This window comes from Miniopterus schreibersii, assembly GCF_964146895.1.
Source record: "Miniopterus schreibersii genome assembly, chromosome: 10".
NCBI classification, from domain to species: Eukaryota; Metazoa; Chordata; class Mammalia; order Chiroptera; family Miniopteridae; genus Miniopterus; species Miniopterus schreibersii.
Genome location: NC_138110.1, coordinates 59,280,359 through 59,296,914, shown reverse-complemented (window position 1 = coordinate 59,296,914; position 16,556 = coordinate 59,280,359). Strand labels below are relative to the sequence as shown.

General features: G+C 42.9%; 1 protein-coding gene across 1 annotated transcript; it reads right to left on the bottom strand.

Moving 5' to 3' along the window:
• Positions 1 to 1,184: 1,184 nt before the first annotated feature.
• On the bottom strand, positions 1,185 to 16,496 carry NFS1 (NFS1 cysteine desulfurase; the record flags this gene model as incomplete). The annotated part of the gene is made up of 13 exons (XM_081150056.1): positions 1,185 to 1,909; positions 2,783 to 2,872; positions 3,270 to 3,353; positions 3,974 to 4,055; positions 4,131 to 4,236; positions 4,626 to 4,783; positions 8,031 to 8,165; positions 8,697 to 8,790; positions 10,435 to 10,587; positions 13,665 to 13,748; positions 14,929 to 15,045; positions 15,744 to 15,853; positions 16,400 to 16,496. 13 exons carry the CDS (start codon positions 16,494 to 16,496, stop codon positions 1,846 to 1,848), a joined length of 1,374 nt encoding a protein of 457 aa, XP_081006182.1. The 3' UTR covers positions 1,185 to 1,845.
• Positions 16,497 to 16,556: the final 60 nt, after the last annotated feature.

The window sequence follows — 16,556 nt, the reverse complement described above, 5'->3', positions numbered from 1 at the left end:
CCTGGAACAGAAAAAGGGCAATAGTGAGAAAACTGTTGAAATCTGAATAAAATCTGGTTTAGTTAATATTAATGTACAGATGTTAATCTCTTAGTTTTACAAATGTACCAAAGATATTAAATTAGAGGAAGTTGGGTGATGAATATATAATTCTGTACTATCTTTACAACCTTTTGCTAAATCTAAAATTATTCAAAATAAAAAAATTTATTTAAAGAACTTACATAATTTCATCTCCTCTTTCTCCTATCCATCTGCATTCAGCAAACTTCAGCCTAGGGCTTTTAAACTTTTTTGTTCATCAACAACATAAGAAATACATTTGCAACTTGGTAAATACATGCAAACACATAATTTTAAAATATGTGTGATGTAGTCTAATTTATTTTTCTCTCACTTGTTTGTGTTCTGGTAACTATCTATCTACCTATGGTTTCAGACCCACAGATGGAAAAAACTCTACTCTAGTTGCACTGGCCTTCTATTGGCTTCTCCCACATACCAGCTTTTTCATACCTCAGGCCCTTTGCTTTTGCTGCTCTTCCTCATCCCTCACTCATCCCTGGCAATCACATTTCTGCTTAACTAACACCTCCTCAAAAAAGCTTTTGTGCCCAGCTGATGTGGCTCAGTGGTTGAGCATCAACCCATGAACCAAGAGGTCCCCGGCTAGATTCCCAGTCAGGGCACATGCTGGGGTTGCAGGCTTGATCCCCAGTAGGAGGTGTGCAGAAGGCAAGTGCAGAAGGATGTTTCTCTCTCATTGATGTTTCTATCTCTCCCTCTCCCTTCCTCTCTTTCCCTCTCTGAAATCAATAAAAACATATTTATAAAAAAAAAAAAAAAGCGTCTATAGTACACCCAGCATAGTAGGTTCTCCCTGTTATTTCCTTTTACCATTCTATTTCTTCCATAGCACTCATCACAATCTATAATATTTGTTTATTCATTACTTTCTGTCCCTTCACAAGAATGAGGGAAAGGTCCTTTTTGGTCCTGTTAACTAATGTATCTCCAGTACCCAGAATAATATCAGGCTCCTGACAAGCACTCAATTGTTCAAAGAAGATATATGCAAGCAGACTGACTCATCTATGGAAATCAAGTGGGGTAGTAGTCTGCTCCACAATTCCCAAGCACAGCTTGGAATTCTCCCTGGAACTCTCATAAAGCCACAGAATAAATAGAGGAAGGTGATTTTATTTCTCTAATCTGCAAATTAACAAGTTTTCAAAAAGAAACAAATTATTAGAATAATGGGTAGAATCATATAGATAGTTCTTGCTCCACTAGGTCGAAAGAAGACAAGGACAGAAAGACAAACTTTCTAAGAAACTTTCTGTCCCATCTACAGTCAATATGAAGAGATGGCCTTTGGAGCCACAAAAAAGATTAAATCATAGTTAATTATGCTTGTTCCTAAAGGAAGCAGTCTTGCTGGTAGCAGTAAGCAACAATTCAAATGACCATGTACAGCATCCAGGTCCCTGAACAAGGAGACTTCTTTCAGTTCTGGATCTCCCCTCCAAGGATATAGACATGTCCAGCAGTAATATCATAACAAATGTCCCTCCTGTTTCAGGGTGAGACATCCACTCACCATAAGAGCAGAGAAGGACTCCCAGAGAGAAATGGGGAGTGTTCCCCACCAAAAAAGCTGAGACCCTGGAAAGATAATTATCCTATGTTTCTGGCTTGGGAGGTGAGCTGAAGCTGAAGTCAACTGGGCTATACCAAGTCTGGTTTGAACATGAAATACCCACTGGGTGTAACAAGGTGCCATGCAGTGCATGGGTTGATGACGCAGGAGCAGCCAGGCCAGCACAAAGTCAGAGGTCTACCCTTCTAGTGTTGGGTCCACTTGATGCTCTTAAGGTCAATGCCATCCTGCACCATCTCCCAGAGAGGGCTGCCAAAGAGAAGAGATATTGGATGAGTAAGGGCTTAAGTGACGAAGCAGTCAACATTGGCTCCTAGGCCAAGAATCCTTTATTTTTTTTTAATATATCTTTATTGATTTCAGAGAGAGGAAGGAAGAGGAGGAGAAAGAGAGAGAGAAACATCAATGATGAGAGAGTCATTGATCGGCTGCCTCCTGCACGCCCCCGATGGGGGATGGAGCCCGCAACCCCGCATATGCTCTGACCAGGAATCGAACTGCAACCTCCTGGATCCTAGGCTGACGCTCAACTGCTGAACCATGCCCGGCTGGGCAAGAATCCTTTATTAAAGAGGATTTTCCTACACTCAAACTACAAATCAGAAATTTTGTACTGTTATTGCTGCAATGAAACTATTAATACTATGAAAAATAACTGAATTTATGTACTTCTTTAGTTTTTAAAAATATTTTTTCATATTCTGAAAATAAGTAGCCGAGGAGATCAACTTTCTTTCTTTGTGGAACCTCTAAATCCTAAAATCCAAGTATTTGCAAATTGGTTTCCGGCTCTGTGAACACAGAGTGCAAGCACTGCAATTTCTTTTTTTGTTTTTTTGTTAATTCTCATCTAAGGATCTTTTTTCCACTGCTTTTCAGAGAGAGTGGAAGGGAGGGAGGGGGGTGGAGAGAGAGAAACATGAATGTGAAAGAGACACATTTAGTTGCTTCCCACAGGCACCACAACTGGGATTCGGGGAGCAAACCCACAACCAAGGTACGCGCCCTTGACCAGGAATAGAAACTGCAACCCTTGGGTGCGCAGGCCGATGCTCTAACCACTAAGCAGCTCTGGCCAGGGCTACAATTTCTTCCAAAGGGTCTCTGTATAACAGTGCATACCTCATTTCTCGAAGACGCTTCACATGGTGAATGCACTTCTCTGCTGTGTAGTCTACTTCCTCCTCTGTAGTGAAACGGCCAATGCCAAACCTGAAAAAGGCACAGAAGAGCTCTGCATCAGAGCTCTAGCACCGAGGTAAATTCATTCAGCAAATACTCCACAAAGAATATGGAGAGAACATGGTCCTTCCCCTCTGGGTCTGAGTTTCTCAAGTTTCTATGGCTCATGGACCAGCCACATCGGAATCACCTGAGAAGTTTCCTACTCCTCTAGACCTTGTGAGTCATATTCTAAGTGTGGGACTCAGAAATCTTTATCTTGCACAAACGTCCCAGGTGATATTCAATGAAGTCTGAGAATCACTTCTCTAGAGACTTTCATGAAGAATTAAGAAGGAACAAGGAAAACTAGATTGAGGAAGACAAAAACAGGAGATGAAATACACAAAAGATGCCTTTCATAAATGTTGCAGCTCAATTGACTGACCTGATAGAAGAATGAGCTAAATCCTCATCAGTGCCAATTGCTCGAAGGACATAAGAGGGCTCCAGGGATGCAGAGGTACATGCACTGAGGAGAAAGTCGCAGAGCCTTGCTCAGTTCATCAACATCTGTTTTTAGCCCTAAACCCCCAGTCTTGCTCCCATCCCCCAGGTTCCTAGAGTCATACCATGGAGACAAATGAAACATTCTCATCTGTCAGAGCTAAAGGGCTGATACTACCTGCACTTTCTGGGATATAAATCTAGCTACTCTGGTCCATATGAAGGATAAGCTCTTTGAGCAAGGACATCGCCACAGTATGACACTGCATGAGCTGGTCTGACAACAAGAGACAGCAGAACATGTGCTCTCTCCCCTGTGACTGAATATGCCACATTGTACCAGCCTAGATGGTACAATTCTGGAGGCCTGCAAAAGAACTGCTAATATAATACTAGAACAGATACGCGCATCTCCTAGGACTACAAAAGGTACAAAATTCTACCCCCGGAAGCCCTCCTAGAGTGGCAACTTCAGCCTGTGCCCAGCTAGCTAAAAAAATAAATGCTTACAAAATGATCTTTATTCTTAACCAAGAGCTCTTGTGCCTGTCATCTCTATACTGGAAAGCTCAACAATCTGTTATAGCACTTAGAAGCCAGGCTAATCAGTCCTGCCACAGTCCCTGTCTATCTGGTCCAACTTACCTCCCCGAAGATAAGGCAACATCCTTGAGTGCCATCAGTAGGCTCTCCCCTTCTACATAGGCAAAGGAGAGGTTGATACAACCTGGAAGAAAGAACTATGAGAGGACTTTCAGTCTCAGGCTCTTCCAGAATGGGAATAGAAAGGGCATGTCTATACCTGGGTAATGGTGCTCAGGGTCCCCATTCATCACCACATCTGGAAGGTTCTTCATTATCTTCTGTGTCAGTTGCTCTGCTAACTTTGAAATTCGCCTGTGGTCATACTGAGGAACAGGCAAGGGAAAACTAAGCACAGTGACCATCAACAGCACCGAACGCACAGGATGAGGAGCCTTTCCCCTGCATCCAGAAATGACTGTGCATTAGACCTACCTATCATCCTGTGTTACTCATGGAGACCACTGTATCCCCAGCACTGAGCACAGTACCTAGTATGCAAAGGTGCTAAATAACTGCCAATAACCCAGAAATAAATGAGCTGATCACTACTGAAAGGGCCTGGATTTTGGAGCCCATAACCCCTCCCTCCAGAACAAGATGCCAGTAATACTGGGAAAAGGACAAGAGACCTAACCCAGTCATACCAAGAAGCCTCTAACAGGAGACCCAGCACAGGGGAAGAAGTTGTGAGAGGAAATTGCTCTCTCCATACCTCCATCTCTTGCTGTGCCACTTCACACGCAGCCCCCAGCCCCACCACCAAGGGTGTGGGCACTGTCCCAGACCGCATACCCCGCTCCTGCCCCCCTCCACTCTGCAGGGCCTCCACACGCACGCGGGGCCGGCGGCGAATGTAGATGGCACCAACCCCTAGGGAACAAAGTTGGTTACAAAAAAGAGAGAAAGAAAAATGCAGATGAAATGAAATATCACTTTCCAAAGGGGTCAAAATATTCTTTCGACTTTTCTATAAGCTTGAAATTTTTCAAAATAAAATAAAGTTGGAAGGCCCTAGCTTGTTTGGCTTGGTGGTTAGAGCGTCAGCCCTCAGACTGAAGGGTCCTGGGTTCAATTCCAGCCAAGGGCACGTACCTCGGTTGAAGGCTCTATCTCCAGCCCCAGGGGCGTGTGGGAGGCAACCAATTGATGTGTCTCTCTCACATTGATGTTTCTCTCTCTCTCCCTTCCACTCGCTGAAAAAAATGGAAAAAAATATCCTCAGATGAGGATTAAAAAAAAAAGCTGGAGGGAAAGAAGAAACAGCAGTAAAAACACAATACTTATCAAAATTATTTAACACCAGGAAGGTAACTACCAGAAGGAGTAAAGACTCATTTTAAGCTTAAAGTAGCTCCTTATGCATATATAAAATGACATCACGCAGCGCAGCATTATTCATAATAGAAAAAAAAATTGGAAACAACTTAGATGTCCTTCATCAGGGGAATGAGCAAATAAATTATGATACATGAAATACAGAGGTGTATAAAAGAATGAGGAAGTTCCTTCTGTGCTGCCGCTGTAAAATCTCCAAGATACAATGTTAGAAAACTGTTAAAATCTTAAGTCTGGCCTGGCCGCCGTGGCTCAGCAATTGAGCATCAACCTACGATCCAGATCGAGGTTGGATTCCCAGTCAGGGCACACGGCTGGGTTGAGGGCTCGATCCCCAGCAGGGGGCGTGCAGGAAGCAGCTGATCAATGACTCTCTCATCATGGATGTTTCTATCTTTCCCTCTCCCTTCCTCTCTCTGAAATCAATAAAGACGTATTTTTTTAAAAAAACACCTTAATAGTCTAGTTTTTTAAAAAGGATGTATTAGGTGAAAAAAGCAAGATGCAGAACAATGAATATAGTATACTATCTTGTAAGTTAAAAAACGGGGGTGGGGGGAGTATATATGTACTTTCGAATACATAGAAACTGCCTCCCCTGCCCAGCAGGCGTGGCTCAGTAGTTGAGTTACCTCCTATGAACCTGGAGGTCACGGTTCAATTCCCGGTCAGGGCACATGTTGGGTTGCGAACTCCATCCCCAGTAGGGGGCGTGCAAAAGGCAGCCAATCAATGCCTCTCTTTAATCATTGATGTTTCTATCTCTCTCCCTCTCTCCCTGAAATCAATAAAAACATATATATATATAAAAATTCAAGTTTGTTAGAGTGTTGTCCCAATACGCCAAAGTTACAGGTTCCATCTCCGGGCACATACAAGAATCAACCAATGAGTGCATAAATAAGTGGAACAACAAATAAATGTCTCTTTCTCTCCCCCCCACCTTCCTTTCCATTTAAAAAAAAAAAAAATTCCAAAATCATACAGATATATATTTTTTAAATTCAAGACACATTGCCAAAAAAAAAAAAGACACACTGCCTTTAAAGGCTATGCGTCTAAAAAAAATTTTTAAGAAACTGCCTCCCCAGAGGGGGAACTACATGGCTGGGAGACGGAGATGAGAGATTTTCTATCTGGTACCCTTTTTGTAGCTTTTTAATTTAGAACCATGTGAATACATTACCTACCTAAATAGAATAAAAAAATTTTTTTAAAAATCCTGAGGAAAAAATAGGAGGTCAGATTGGAAGTAAAAAAAAATAGCATAATCTCCCAGGGTCTATCAAAACTTAAAAATATGTATGACTCATGACTTAGCAAACCCACTTACAGGAATTTAATGCCAAAATATGAGCATGAATATGCAAAAATATTCACTAAGTAGTCAAGGATTTTTTAATAGAGGAGGTACTTGATGAAGTTCATCTTCTCTCACACAGAACAACTTTTGAGGCAGAGATTGCAGGTACTATAAAAAGTTAACATGACGAACCCCAGTTTAAAAATAACTAATGTACCAAACTGCATTTATTAAGAAATATTTTATTTTTCATCAAATTCAAGCATCCTACACTATCTGAATCTCGGCGGTTCCCAAGTTCAGACAGAAAATGCTCAGATTCCATGTCTGAATAGTGAAGGAAACCATGTTATCTAAATCTACTTAGATCCTGAGTTCAGAAAGCAGGACTTTGGATAGTGAGCAATACCTTTACACATTTAAGTGCCAGGCAGAGCTTCTGCTCAATGAGTTAACTAGTTTTATCAAAATAGATGTATCTTCAATTAAAGCCAACAAAGGCAACATATTAGTTAAAGATAGAATGGCAGTTAAGCTTTTTAAAATAACAGCTCACGAAAACACTCTTTGCAATCTCTGGGAACCTCTATAAGAAGTCATCTAACACACTTCCAGGAGCTATCACACCTTTTCCTATAGGGTGTACATTCAGATGACACACCCTCAGACACAGAGAGTGTACTGGTATTACCAACTACCACAGGACCTCACCCGAGACAGAGGAGGAGTTTTTTGTGTGTTTTTTTATGGCTACCTCCATAAAATAGAGGACAACAGTATCTTCAAAAAGTTGGGGTGAAGAGGCAGAATTCTAGCTAGAAACATTCCTAGCTCAAGAGGACCATATGGAACAAACAAATATTCTTGAGAGACTAACAGGAGCACAGATGACTAAATCTAGGAACAAAAACCAAACGATGTATGTACAAGCCCACACAATCACCCTCTAGGCTAAAGCAAGACACAGGGAATGAAGGACTCAGCTAGCTGGACTTATTCCCTGTTCTTCAACCAAATTAATGTCTACATACTTTCTAAGGATTTTCTAAAGAGAACAGGGAAGAATGATCTGCTACACAGTAACTATGAGGATATACAAATAGGTAAGTATTCCTGGCTATTGCTAAATGACACTTGCAATGTGCTCTCCCTCTCAGGAGCACGCCCATGGCTTTCCCGTCCCTCTCTTCTTCCCCCCCAGGCACCAGGCACATCACCTTTGCCTTTCCCTCTTCTAAGCTCCGAGGGCCCTTCTTTTTGTTTCCTGAGCCTATGCAGCCCAGCTGGCTTACTTCTACTACCTCTGTAACTTTCTAAATAAACTTTCTCTTATAATTTGAAAATAGAAATAAAAATAAATAAATGACACTCTGAATTTACAACTTCTTCTGAGAGCAATGGAAGTCTCACATTGAGTCCAAGGAACATCTGTCAAAGGGTTTACTGGTAGGTACAGAATAGAGGAACCCTAGGAGGTACCTTTGGGACCATAGATTTTGTGACCACTGATGCTCATGAGATCGATTTTCATGTCGTTGACATCAAGTGGGATTTTTCCAACAGCCTGCGCTGCATCAGTATGGAAATACACCTTTTTGGAACTGCAAATCCGCCCTGAGGAAACGACAGAGGGGAAGAAACATAGCACAATGTTGGGAAGTCACCTGGCAGTGGTCCCACAATGTACCATGAGTTCTAAGACAAAGCTACATCTGGCATTAGCCTCTAATCATATAATAAATCATTTCTCTCTCTCTTAACACTGATCTTTCAATATATCAGATCAACTTTCATGTCCTTATTGATTTAAAAGAGGCAAAGATTAACAGATGAATTTGCTCTTGTGACTATGAGGTAGAGTCTCTGGCTCTAAGTTAACATAATAAAGAGATGTTCAAAAGTGAAAAAGGTGAAAGAGGAAGAGAGAAAAAGAGTAGAGGGTTGTTTGTTTACTGTCTTGTTTACTGCACCGACTGCAGTAAAATGAAAAGAACATAAAAGGTACTAGACCTGGATTCAAATACTGGCTATGCCATTTACAATGTCTCTTTCTCCATATTTTCCTACTGCACTCTGCAAAGTATTACAGCTCCCAGCCCACTCCTGCTTGGTGAGCAAGCATCAGGGTCCACCCATGATACTCACCTATTTCTGCAATGGGCTGCTTGACTCCAATCTCATTGTTCACAGTCATCACTGAGACCAGGCTGGTATCAGGCTGGATGGCAGCCTCTAGTTCCTAAGAATATCAGAAGTAAGGAGGCCATACAGTACCACCAGGTCCTCCCTAACTTAGAATGTTGTGGAGAGCGGCTGAACCTGGAAGCTGGCCGGGACTCGGGCAAGAGCAAGGCTGTGCCCTGAAGACCCTGAGGGACCTTGTCCGGGCCAGAGGCAAAGCCTTGCCTGGATACAGATTCCCCTGTCCAGAGGCTAGGATATGTGATCAGCTGAGCAGCAGTCGGGTGCTAGCTTCCAGGTACAGTGGGTGCAGCGTGAAACAATAGAAAACCCCCAAGATGTTGTTCTGGACGCAGCAAAGTAGTATATTCTGAGAAAGCTTGACTAGGGATTGTTTTGACCCTTTCAGCTACCCGCAGTTTCCTTGAAGAATTGTTACCTTGATGTATATAATAAAGATGCTGAGCTTGCTTGGGGTCACTGTCTCTCCATCTGAGAGCAGTGTCCCACCTGGCTCCAGCTTAAACTGTCCTATGTCTCTGTGTTTCTTAATCTCCCAACGCCCCCTCTCAGGACCCCCACTTTCCCGAGCAGGTGGCGGCAGAATGTGGGCAAGTTTAGTCCTGAAAAAGGAAACTTCTGCTACATACCTATCAGAATAGTGACAATACAAAAAAATGCTGGTAAGGTTACAAAGAAACTGGATCATTCATACACTATTAATGGAAATATAAAATGGTACAGCCACACTAAAAAACACTTTGGCATAAAAAAACAAAAGACTTTGGCAGTTTTTGTTTTTTATAAACCTTGTGAACAAAAAGGGGTGCTGTAATAAATCAGTGACCAAAAATAACCTCACACAGTGATCTGATAAAAAATTCCTAACTGAATTTAAAAAAAAAAAAGTTTAAAAAACAAAATCCTAACTGGGAAGGTGTGGTGGGTATGCATGCCCCAGGCCTATAACTTCTTTAGTAAAAGGTTTATCTTTGCTTTCAGCAAGTCCTGTCCATTGTTCTTGGGCATCTAGGTTAACACACCTTTGAAATGCCCCCAAAAAATCTCCTTTTCCACACCTCTTAGAGGCATGACACATAATCTTGTTAACTATCCTGTAAACCAATCATAGAGACTTCCCCACCTTGCTTTCTCCCACCTTTATTTAATCTTCCTTATGTTGCCTCCGTAACTCCAAATGTACATGACAAGGGTTCTATCTACAAACTGCATTTTAGGATCTGTCTAGGGATGCTATTATCCAAAATCTGATGGATGAGATGCTTGGACTCACTACCCAAAATGGACACATAAGGATATGGAGCAAAAGGGAAATACTCTTCTAAAAACTTTTATCTCTTTAGAGCGATGAGAGACAATGGTGTAGGGGAGGCAGCCAGAGCTCTGCCATGGCGAGCCCCTGATATCCTGCACACATGTCCAGTGCTCCCACACAAACCAGGAAGCACCAACAAAGCTGAGAAATACATCCTCCAGGGAAAAGGAAGACGGTACACACTCAAAGGGAACACACCCTTGGTTTCCTTGCCAAGACGTATTCCCTGCCAAGGCCTATTTCTCTAAGCCCTACCCTCATCATTAGATCTAGTCCTTCAAGCTTGAGCAGAGGCTGAAGAGAGAGATGCACAGACAGAATCCATGCTCCGCCAACTTTTCCCCTGCTGCCAGGAGCCACTCCTACCTTCAGGTCAATGATCCCGCTCTTCTTTACAGGCAGGTAGGTGACCCGAAAGCCCTCAGCTTCCAGCGAACGGCAAGAGTCCAAGACACATTTGTGTTCTGTCTGGGTAGTGATCAAGTGCTTTTTCCGTGACCTATAAAATCTGGCCACCCCCTATAAATTGGTGGTGATGGAAGGAAGAATATACTCAGAAAGACAGCAATGACTTCGATCCCATTGGTAAAGGGAAAGCAGGCAAGGTGGTATGCTCCAACATCAATTCTCTAACACCGACGGGGTGTCCTACAAATCAATTTAATTCTGATGCTAACTACTCAGAGTTAGTGCAGGTTAACAAGCTCAGTCCCAGAAGACTGCTCCCATTTCCAATGCAAGCCGCAAGTCCTGGGTTTCACAACCACCCACCCATACTTCTGCTCAGCTGGCTACAAATTCAGGGCTTCCCACAGCCCTCTAAAGTTTGATAATTCACTAGAATGACTTACAGAACCCATTGAAAGTGGTGTACTTATGATTGGGGTTTTATTATAAAGAATACAACTCAGGAACAGCCAAACGGAAGAGATGCATAGGGTGAGGTCATCTGGAGTGCGGAGGGGCAGAGCTTCCATGCTCTCTCCTCATGGAATCTAGGCATGCCACCACCTTCTCAACACACCCATGAGGTCACCAACATGGAAGCTCCTCCAAGCCTCACTATCTAGAGTTTTTATGGGGGTTTCATTGCATTGGCATGATTGACTAAATCTTTGGCCACAGTACTGAATTCAATCTCCAGCCCCCCTTTCCTCCCCAGAGGAGAGGAGAGCTGGAAGTTCCAACCCTGTAATCACATGCTTGATCTTTCTGGAGTGGCCAGCCTGTCCCTTAAAACTAAGGGCCCAACATGAATCATCTCATTACCATAAACTCAGATATGGTCCAAAGAAACTTGTTTTGAATAAGAAATGGCAATTCTATCATTCAGGAAACTCCAAGGGTTTTTGAAGTTCTATACCAGGAACAGAGAACAAAGACCAAATATATTCACAGGTGGAAAATAGGGAACATGCCTATCCTTACATCCCAAGCAAAAGCCTCTCTCATTTATTTCTATTTAAATTGCAAAACATGCAAATATGGTGATACTGAGACCCAAAGCTGGTAGTGTGGAAGTGAAACTCATAAACTTATTCCTTGCTAATGGTAGTATTTATGCTATAACTCTTCAGAGAATTATGTACAAAGATGTCTTAAAAGCTGTATTCAAATTCTCTGTGATTTTTCTTCTGAGAGTTTACCTTAGGGAAATATTTCAAAAGACAGATGAAGCTATAGACACAAAATATGCTTTGTTATATTTACAATCCTTAAGAAAAATGGAAAGGTTAAGCACATCCAACAAGAGAATGAATAGTAAAATGAACACTCAGTTGTGGTATCACAACTCCATAAACAAGAATGTAGTTATATTAAAAATAATGGAATTTGAAATGGAAGGACATAGCATATGTTATTAATGGCTATAGAAGAATAAATATGACATGCTACAATTTGTGAAAATATTAAAAGCAAATTTGTATATATGTATTTTCTTCTGGAACAACAATAAACAGAATTAGTTTAGTAACATAATTAATAGTCTGACCCCGGAGCAGGACTTGGGGTCAGAATAGGGGAGGAAGACGAGGAAGACTTATACTCTATTTTAAACTTTTCTAGAGTTAAAAAAATCATACTATATATGCATGAATTACTTTCTAAAAAAATTAAAAGAAATAAAATGTGCAACCCGTTCCCCCAGAGCTTATCATAGAGCACTACTTTAAAAGCAGAATGTGCCTGGCCAACGTGGCTCAGAGGTTGAGCATCGACCTATGATCCGCAGTCTGACTCCCGGTCAGGGCACATGCCCGGGTTGCGGGCTTGATCCTCAGTAAGGGGTGTGCAAGTAGTCAATGACTCTCTCATCATTGATGTTTCTATCTCTCTCCCCCTCTCCCTTCCTCTCTCTAAAATCAATTAAAAAAACATATTTAAAAAATAATAATAATAAAAAATAAAATAAAAGCAGGATGTAAAACTAATTAGGCGAAATTTAAAACAACATAAAAACTGTATGTGCTCAAGGACAACATAAAAAGGAAAATATTTAAAAGTTGCCCCCTCTCCTATATCACTTACCCACAGGGTAGAAGGCTCTAAAAGCAAGTAGGTATTTACTGTACCTATCCAGGAGACTAAGGGGAACACCGTCACAACTCTTAGCAAACTATTCTTAGCAATCCCTAACCTCTAGGTTTGGGATCTGTAGGACCTTTCAAAGCAAACATTTTCAAAGTTTTGAAACCATCCCCATCTTTGGAGGGACCTGGCTCTGTGGTCTCTGCAGTCCCAAGAAGGATGTTTTCCTGCTAACAGGATCAGGCAGGATGCTGATGATTCTGGAGCTTGTCCCAGACCTCTTAAACTCAGGACAGGTCAAAAAAAAAAAAAGTACTGGAAGCATAGCTGAGAGACAATGGTAAGAGGGGTGAAGCCAGAGTTGAATCTATAGCAGCCCACAAGTTATCAGAACCAGGGCATTTACACATGTGATCCTGGTAACCAGGCTCAGTCAAAGGGTGATTATGTTCTATGAAACACCAACATGACTACTGAGAGTGGAATTTTACTTTTGAAAGTACCAAATATCTGAATGTCCCAAGGACACAGTGACTAATCCTAGAATGGTGGCCAAGTGAATGCCTGAAGAGGGTATTACAGTAATCAGTACTTGAAAATGGGGACATCTAAAGAAATAAGATCTGTTACAAACAGATCTGATCAGAAAGAAAAGGGAAGGCTGAGAGGAAGGTAGCCCTGAAATCATATATATAACAGTGAAGCTGAGAAATATGCCCAATTAAAAGTCCATTTTGGACTTCACTGTGACTAGATTAAAAGGATGAAGAAATGTGTTAAGTGACCATTTTTCACTTTGTGAAGTAGCTGCTGTCCAAAAAATCAAGTGGTTAATGGTCCAAGAGCCACCTCCTTCCCTATTCAACTACTTTACTGAACTCAGTTCAGTAGGAGCAAAGATTTTAGATGGCAAAGGGTTGAAGAAAGCAACAAATCAGAAAGAGTGTTTGTCTGTATCTTCTCCTCACAATAAGGTTGGAGTGAATGGCTGGAAAGTACATGTATGAACCCAGATGATAGAAGGGTACCATCTCCCAAGTCAAGAAAGTCCCGATATCCCCTCTTACCTTAATAGCTATGTTATTGGATTCAGTAGCGCCACTAGTGAAAATAATCTCACGAGGATCGGCCCCAATGAGAGATGCTACTTGCTGTAAGCCAAAAAACAAAGATAAGTAACATCAGTTCCCCAAGAAAGTACCTGACTACAGGACACAGCTAGGACAGAGCTCTAGATCAAGAAGAGCTTTACTGTATTCTATCAACTGCCCAAGAAGAAGCTCTGCACCTAAATAGGGTCAGGCAAGGATAAATTCAGTTACATCCCAGATCCCAGGCTCTTTCCCAGCCCAATACAAAATAATGATAATAATATTGGTGGTTTTTAAAAAATATGTTTATTGATTTAAGACAGAGGAGACAGACAGAGACAAACATCAATTGGTTGCCTTTCCTCATGTACCCTGACCCAGGATCAAACCCACAACCTGAGTATGTAGCCTAACCTGGAATTGAACCGGTGACCTTTTGTTGCACAGGATGATGCTCAACAAACTGAACCACACCGGCCAGGGCTAATATTGGTGTTTTTAAGAAAGTACTATTGTGGCCCTGGCGGGTGTGGCTCAGTTAGCTGGAGCTTTGTCCCATATACCAAAAGGGCCAAACTGGCTAGAGCCCTCTAATATCAATTTTAAAAATTTTATTTAAAAAAAAAAAAAAAAAAAGCACTGCCTTAGCTGGTTGCTCAGTGGTTAGAGCGTCAGCCTCTCGGACTGAAGGGTCTCGGGTTTGATTCTGGCCAAGGGCACGTACCTCAGTTGCAGGCTCGATCCCAGACCCAGGTCAGAGCATGTGCAGGAGGCAACCAATCAGTGTGTCTCTCTCACATCGATGTGTTTTTTCTCTCTCTCCTCCCCGCCTTCCACTCTCTCTGAAAAGCAGTGGAAAAAATATCCTCAGGTGAGGATTAAAACCCCCCCACTATTGTGCTCTTCATATATATAGGCTTTGGGTTAATAAACAAATCACTAGCATTGTCTCATTTAATTCACCCAATAACCCTAGGGAGTAGGTACAATTACAATCTCATTTGCAATGTGAGGAAAGTCAGGCTTAGAGAAATTAAATAACTTGCCAAAGGTAATTTAGTTAGGGAATGTGGAAACTAATCAAATGCCTTCAGAGGGACTCCAAAGCCTGCTCTCTGAATTTCTTTCTTAAAGAGTCCCAAACTATTTCTACCTCCACCCATACCTACCAAAAAGGAAATACCTCCCACAGGCCACTGAATCCCTGATATCAGTACCTCCTAGACTCCTCTGTACTAACCTGGCGAGCACGTTCCATGGCTGCTTCACTCTCCCAGCCATAAGCATGTGTCCGGGAGTGTGGGTTCCCATAGTAGTTGACTAGGTAAGGGAGCATGGCATCAAGCACCCGAGGGTCCTGAGCACAAAAGAACAGATCAGTCTTCTTGAGCCCATAGTTAACTTAGGCCCCACTCCATCCCCTCAGACCTGCCTCAACAAACTCCCAACCCTTCGGACACTGCCTAGATTAGGACTCAAACATTATTCCAGCCCCTCAAGTACTAACCAAGTATCAACCTAATATACTCCCATTCCCAATCCAGCTTAAATTGGGCTATTCTACCATCTCCCTGGGTAATCTACAAACATTGTCTTGTCCTGACAGCCATTTCTACAGGTGTTCACATTCCTACCAGGAAATATGATCTACAAGGGGCCAGGACAAGACAGTCCATATGTTGGTGAAACCTTGCATTAATATGCAAGTGCTTATCATGTGCCAAGCTGCTAAGCACTGTTTTGTCTCAATCCATTTACTACTTGCCCAAATTCACAATTACTAAGTAGCAGTCCTGCTAATTCCAGAGCCCATGCTTTTAACTACTACTATAGTGCCCACACTGAAGTGATTTGACCAAGATGAACAGTTTGTAAGTAGTTGAGCCATTTCTAGTGGACTACGACTTAAGCCTAACTCCTACCTCACTGCTTTTCCCAGTAAACACTCATCAATGGCTCTTAGCTCTACCAAGATCCAACCATTTCTGTACACAGTCACTTCTACAATATGACTCCTATGCGCAGCATTGGGAAAAGCTGCCCCTCCGTCCTTACCAGAGGAGTTGTAGCTTGCACATCCATATACAGAGGTCGCAGCACTGACTCCACCGCTGGAGCAGCGGCTGCATCTGAGGGAACAGCAGACTGGGGAGCACGCTCTGCAACTGACAAAAATATGGAACGGAGTGGCCAAGTGAGAGAGGATGCAACTATGGACACAGATGGTATCCAAGACATCAGAAGGTAAAGGCTGGATGGAGGTGAGTTACGTTTAAGGAGTGCTGGGGTTGAATCTTAAGGAAAAAGGAAAGAAAACAGAGGATTTGAGCAAACTGTAAAATGAGGTAAGGGAGAGAGACAGGGCTCTTGGAGGGGGGTGTTGGGACAATACTCAAATTGCATCGTAGGGAGCTGGAAAGGCTCTGAAAGGGCAAAGCCACTGAGAAGGGCTATGGAGACATAGCAGGCAAGATCTCCTTTAAAGGTCTCTGGGTGGACGACTAGCGTCGCTAGGATCCCAGGGGGGTCGCAGCGAAGTCTACTAAGAAGTCCAGCCTGAGAAAATTGGAGGGGTGACGCCAAGGGGAAGAGTCAGAGGGTCTGGGCAGCGGGCGGAAGAGGGAGGCTACGGAAGATTCCGGTGCGTCGCGGCCGGGAGAAGAGCTCCGCGCGCCCCGGGAGGGTGGCAGCGAGCAGGACCCAGAGCATACCGCGCAGGCGCAGACTCCGAGTGGGCGCCTCGGGCCTGGGCCCCTGAGCCGCCGGCAAGGCCGCGGCAACCCGCTTCCAGGCGGTCCGCACCAGCATGGTCCCGGAGGTACAGCCCCGCGCCCCGAGCCGCTGCAGTCCCAAGCTATGGGCTCCCGG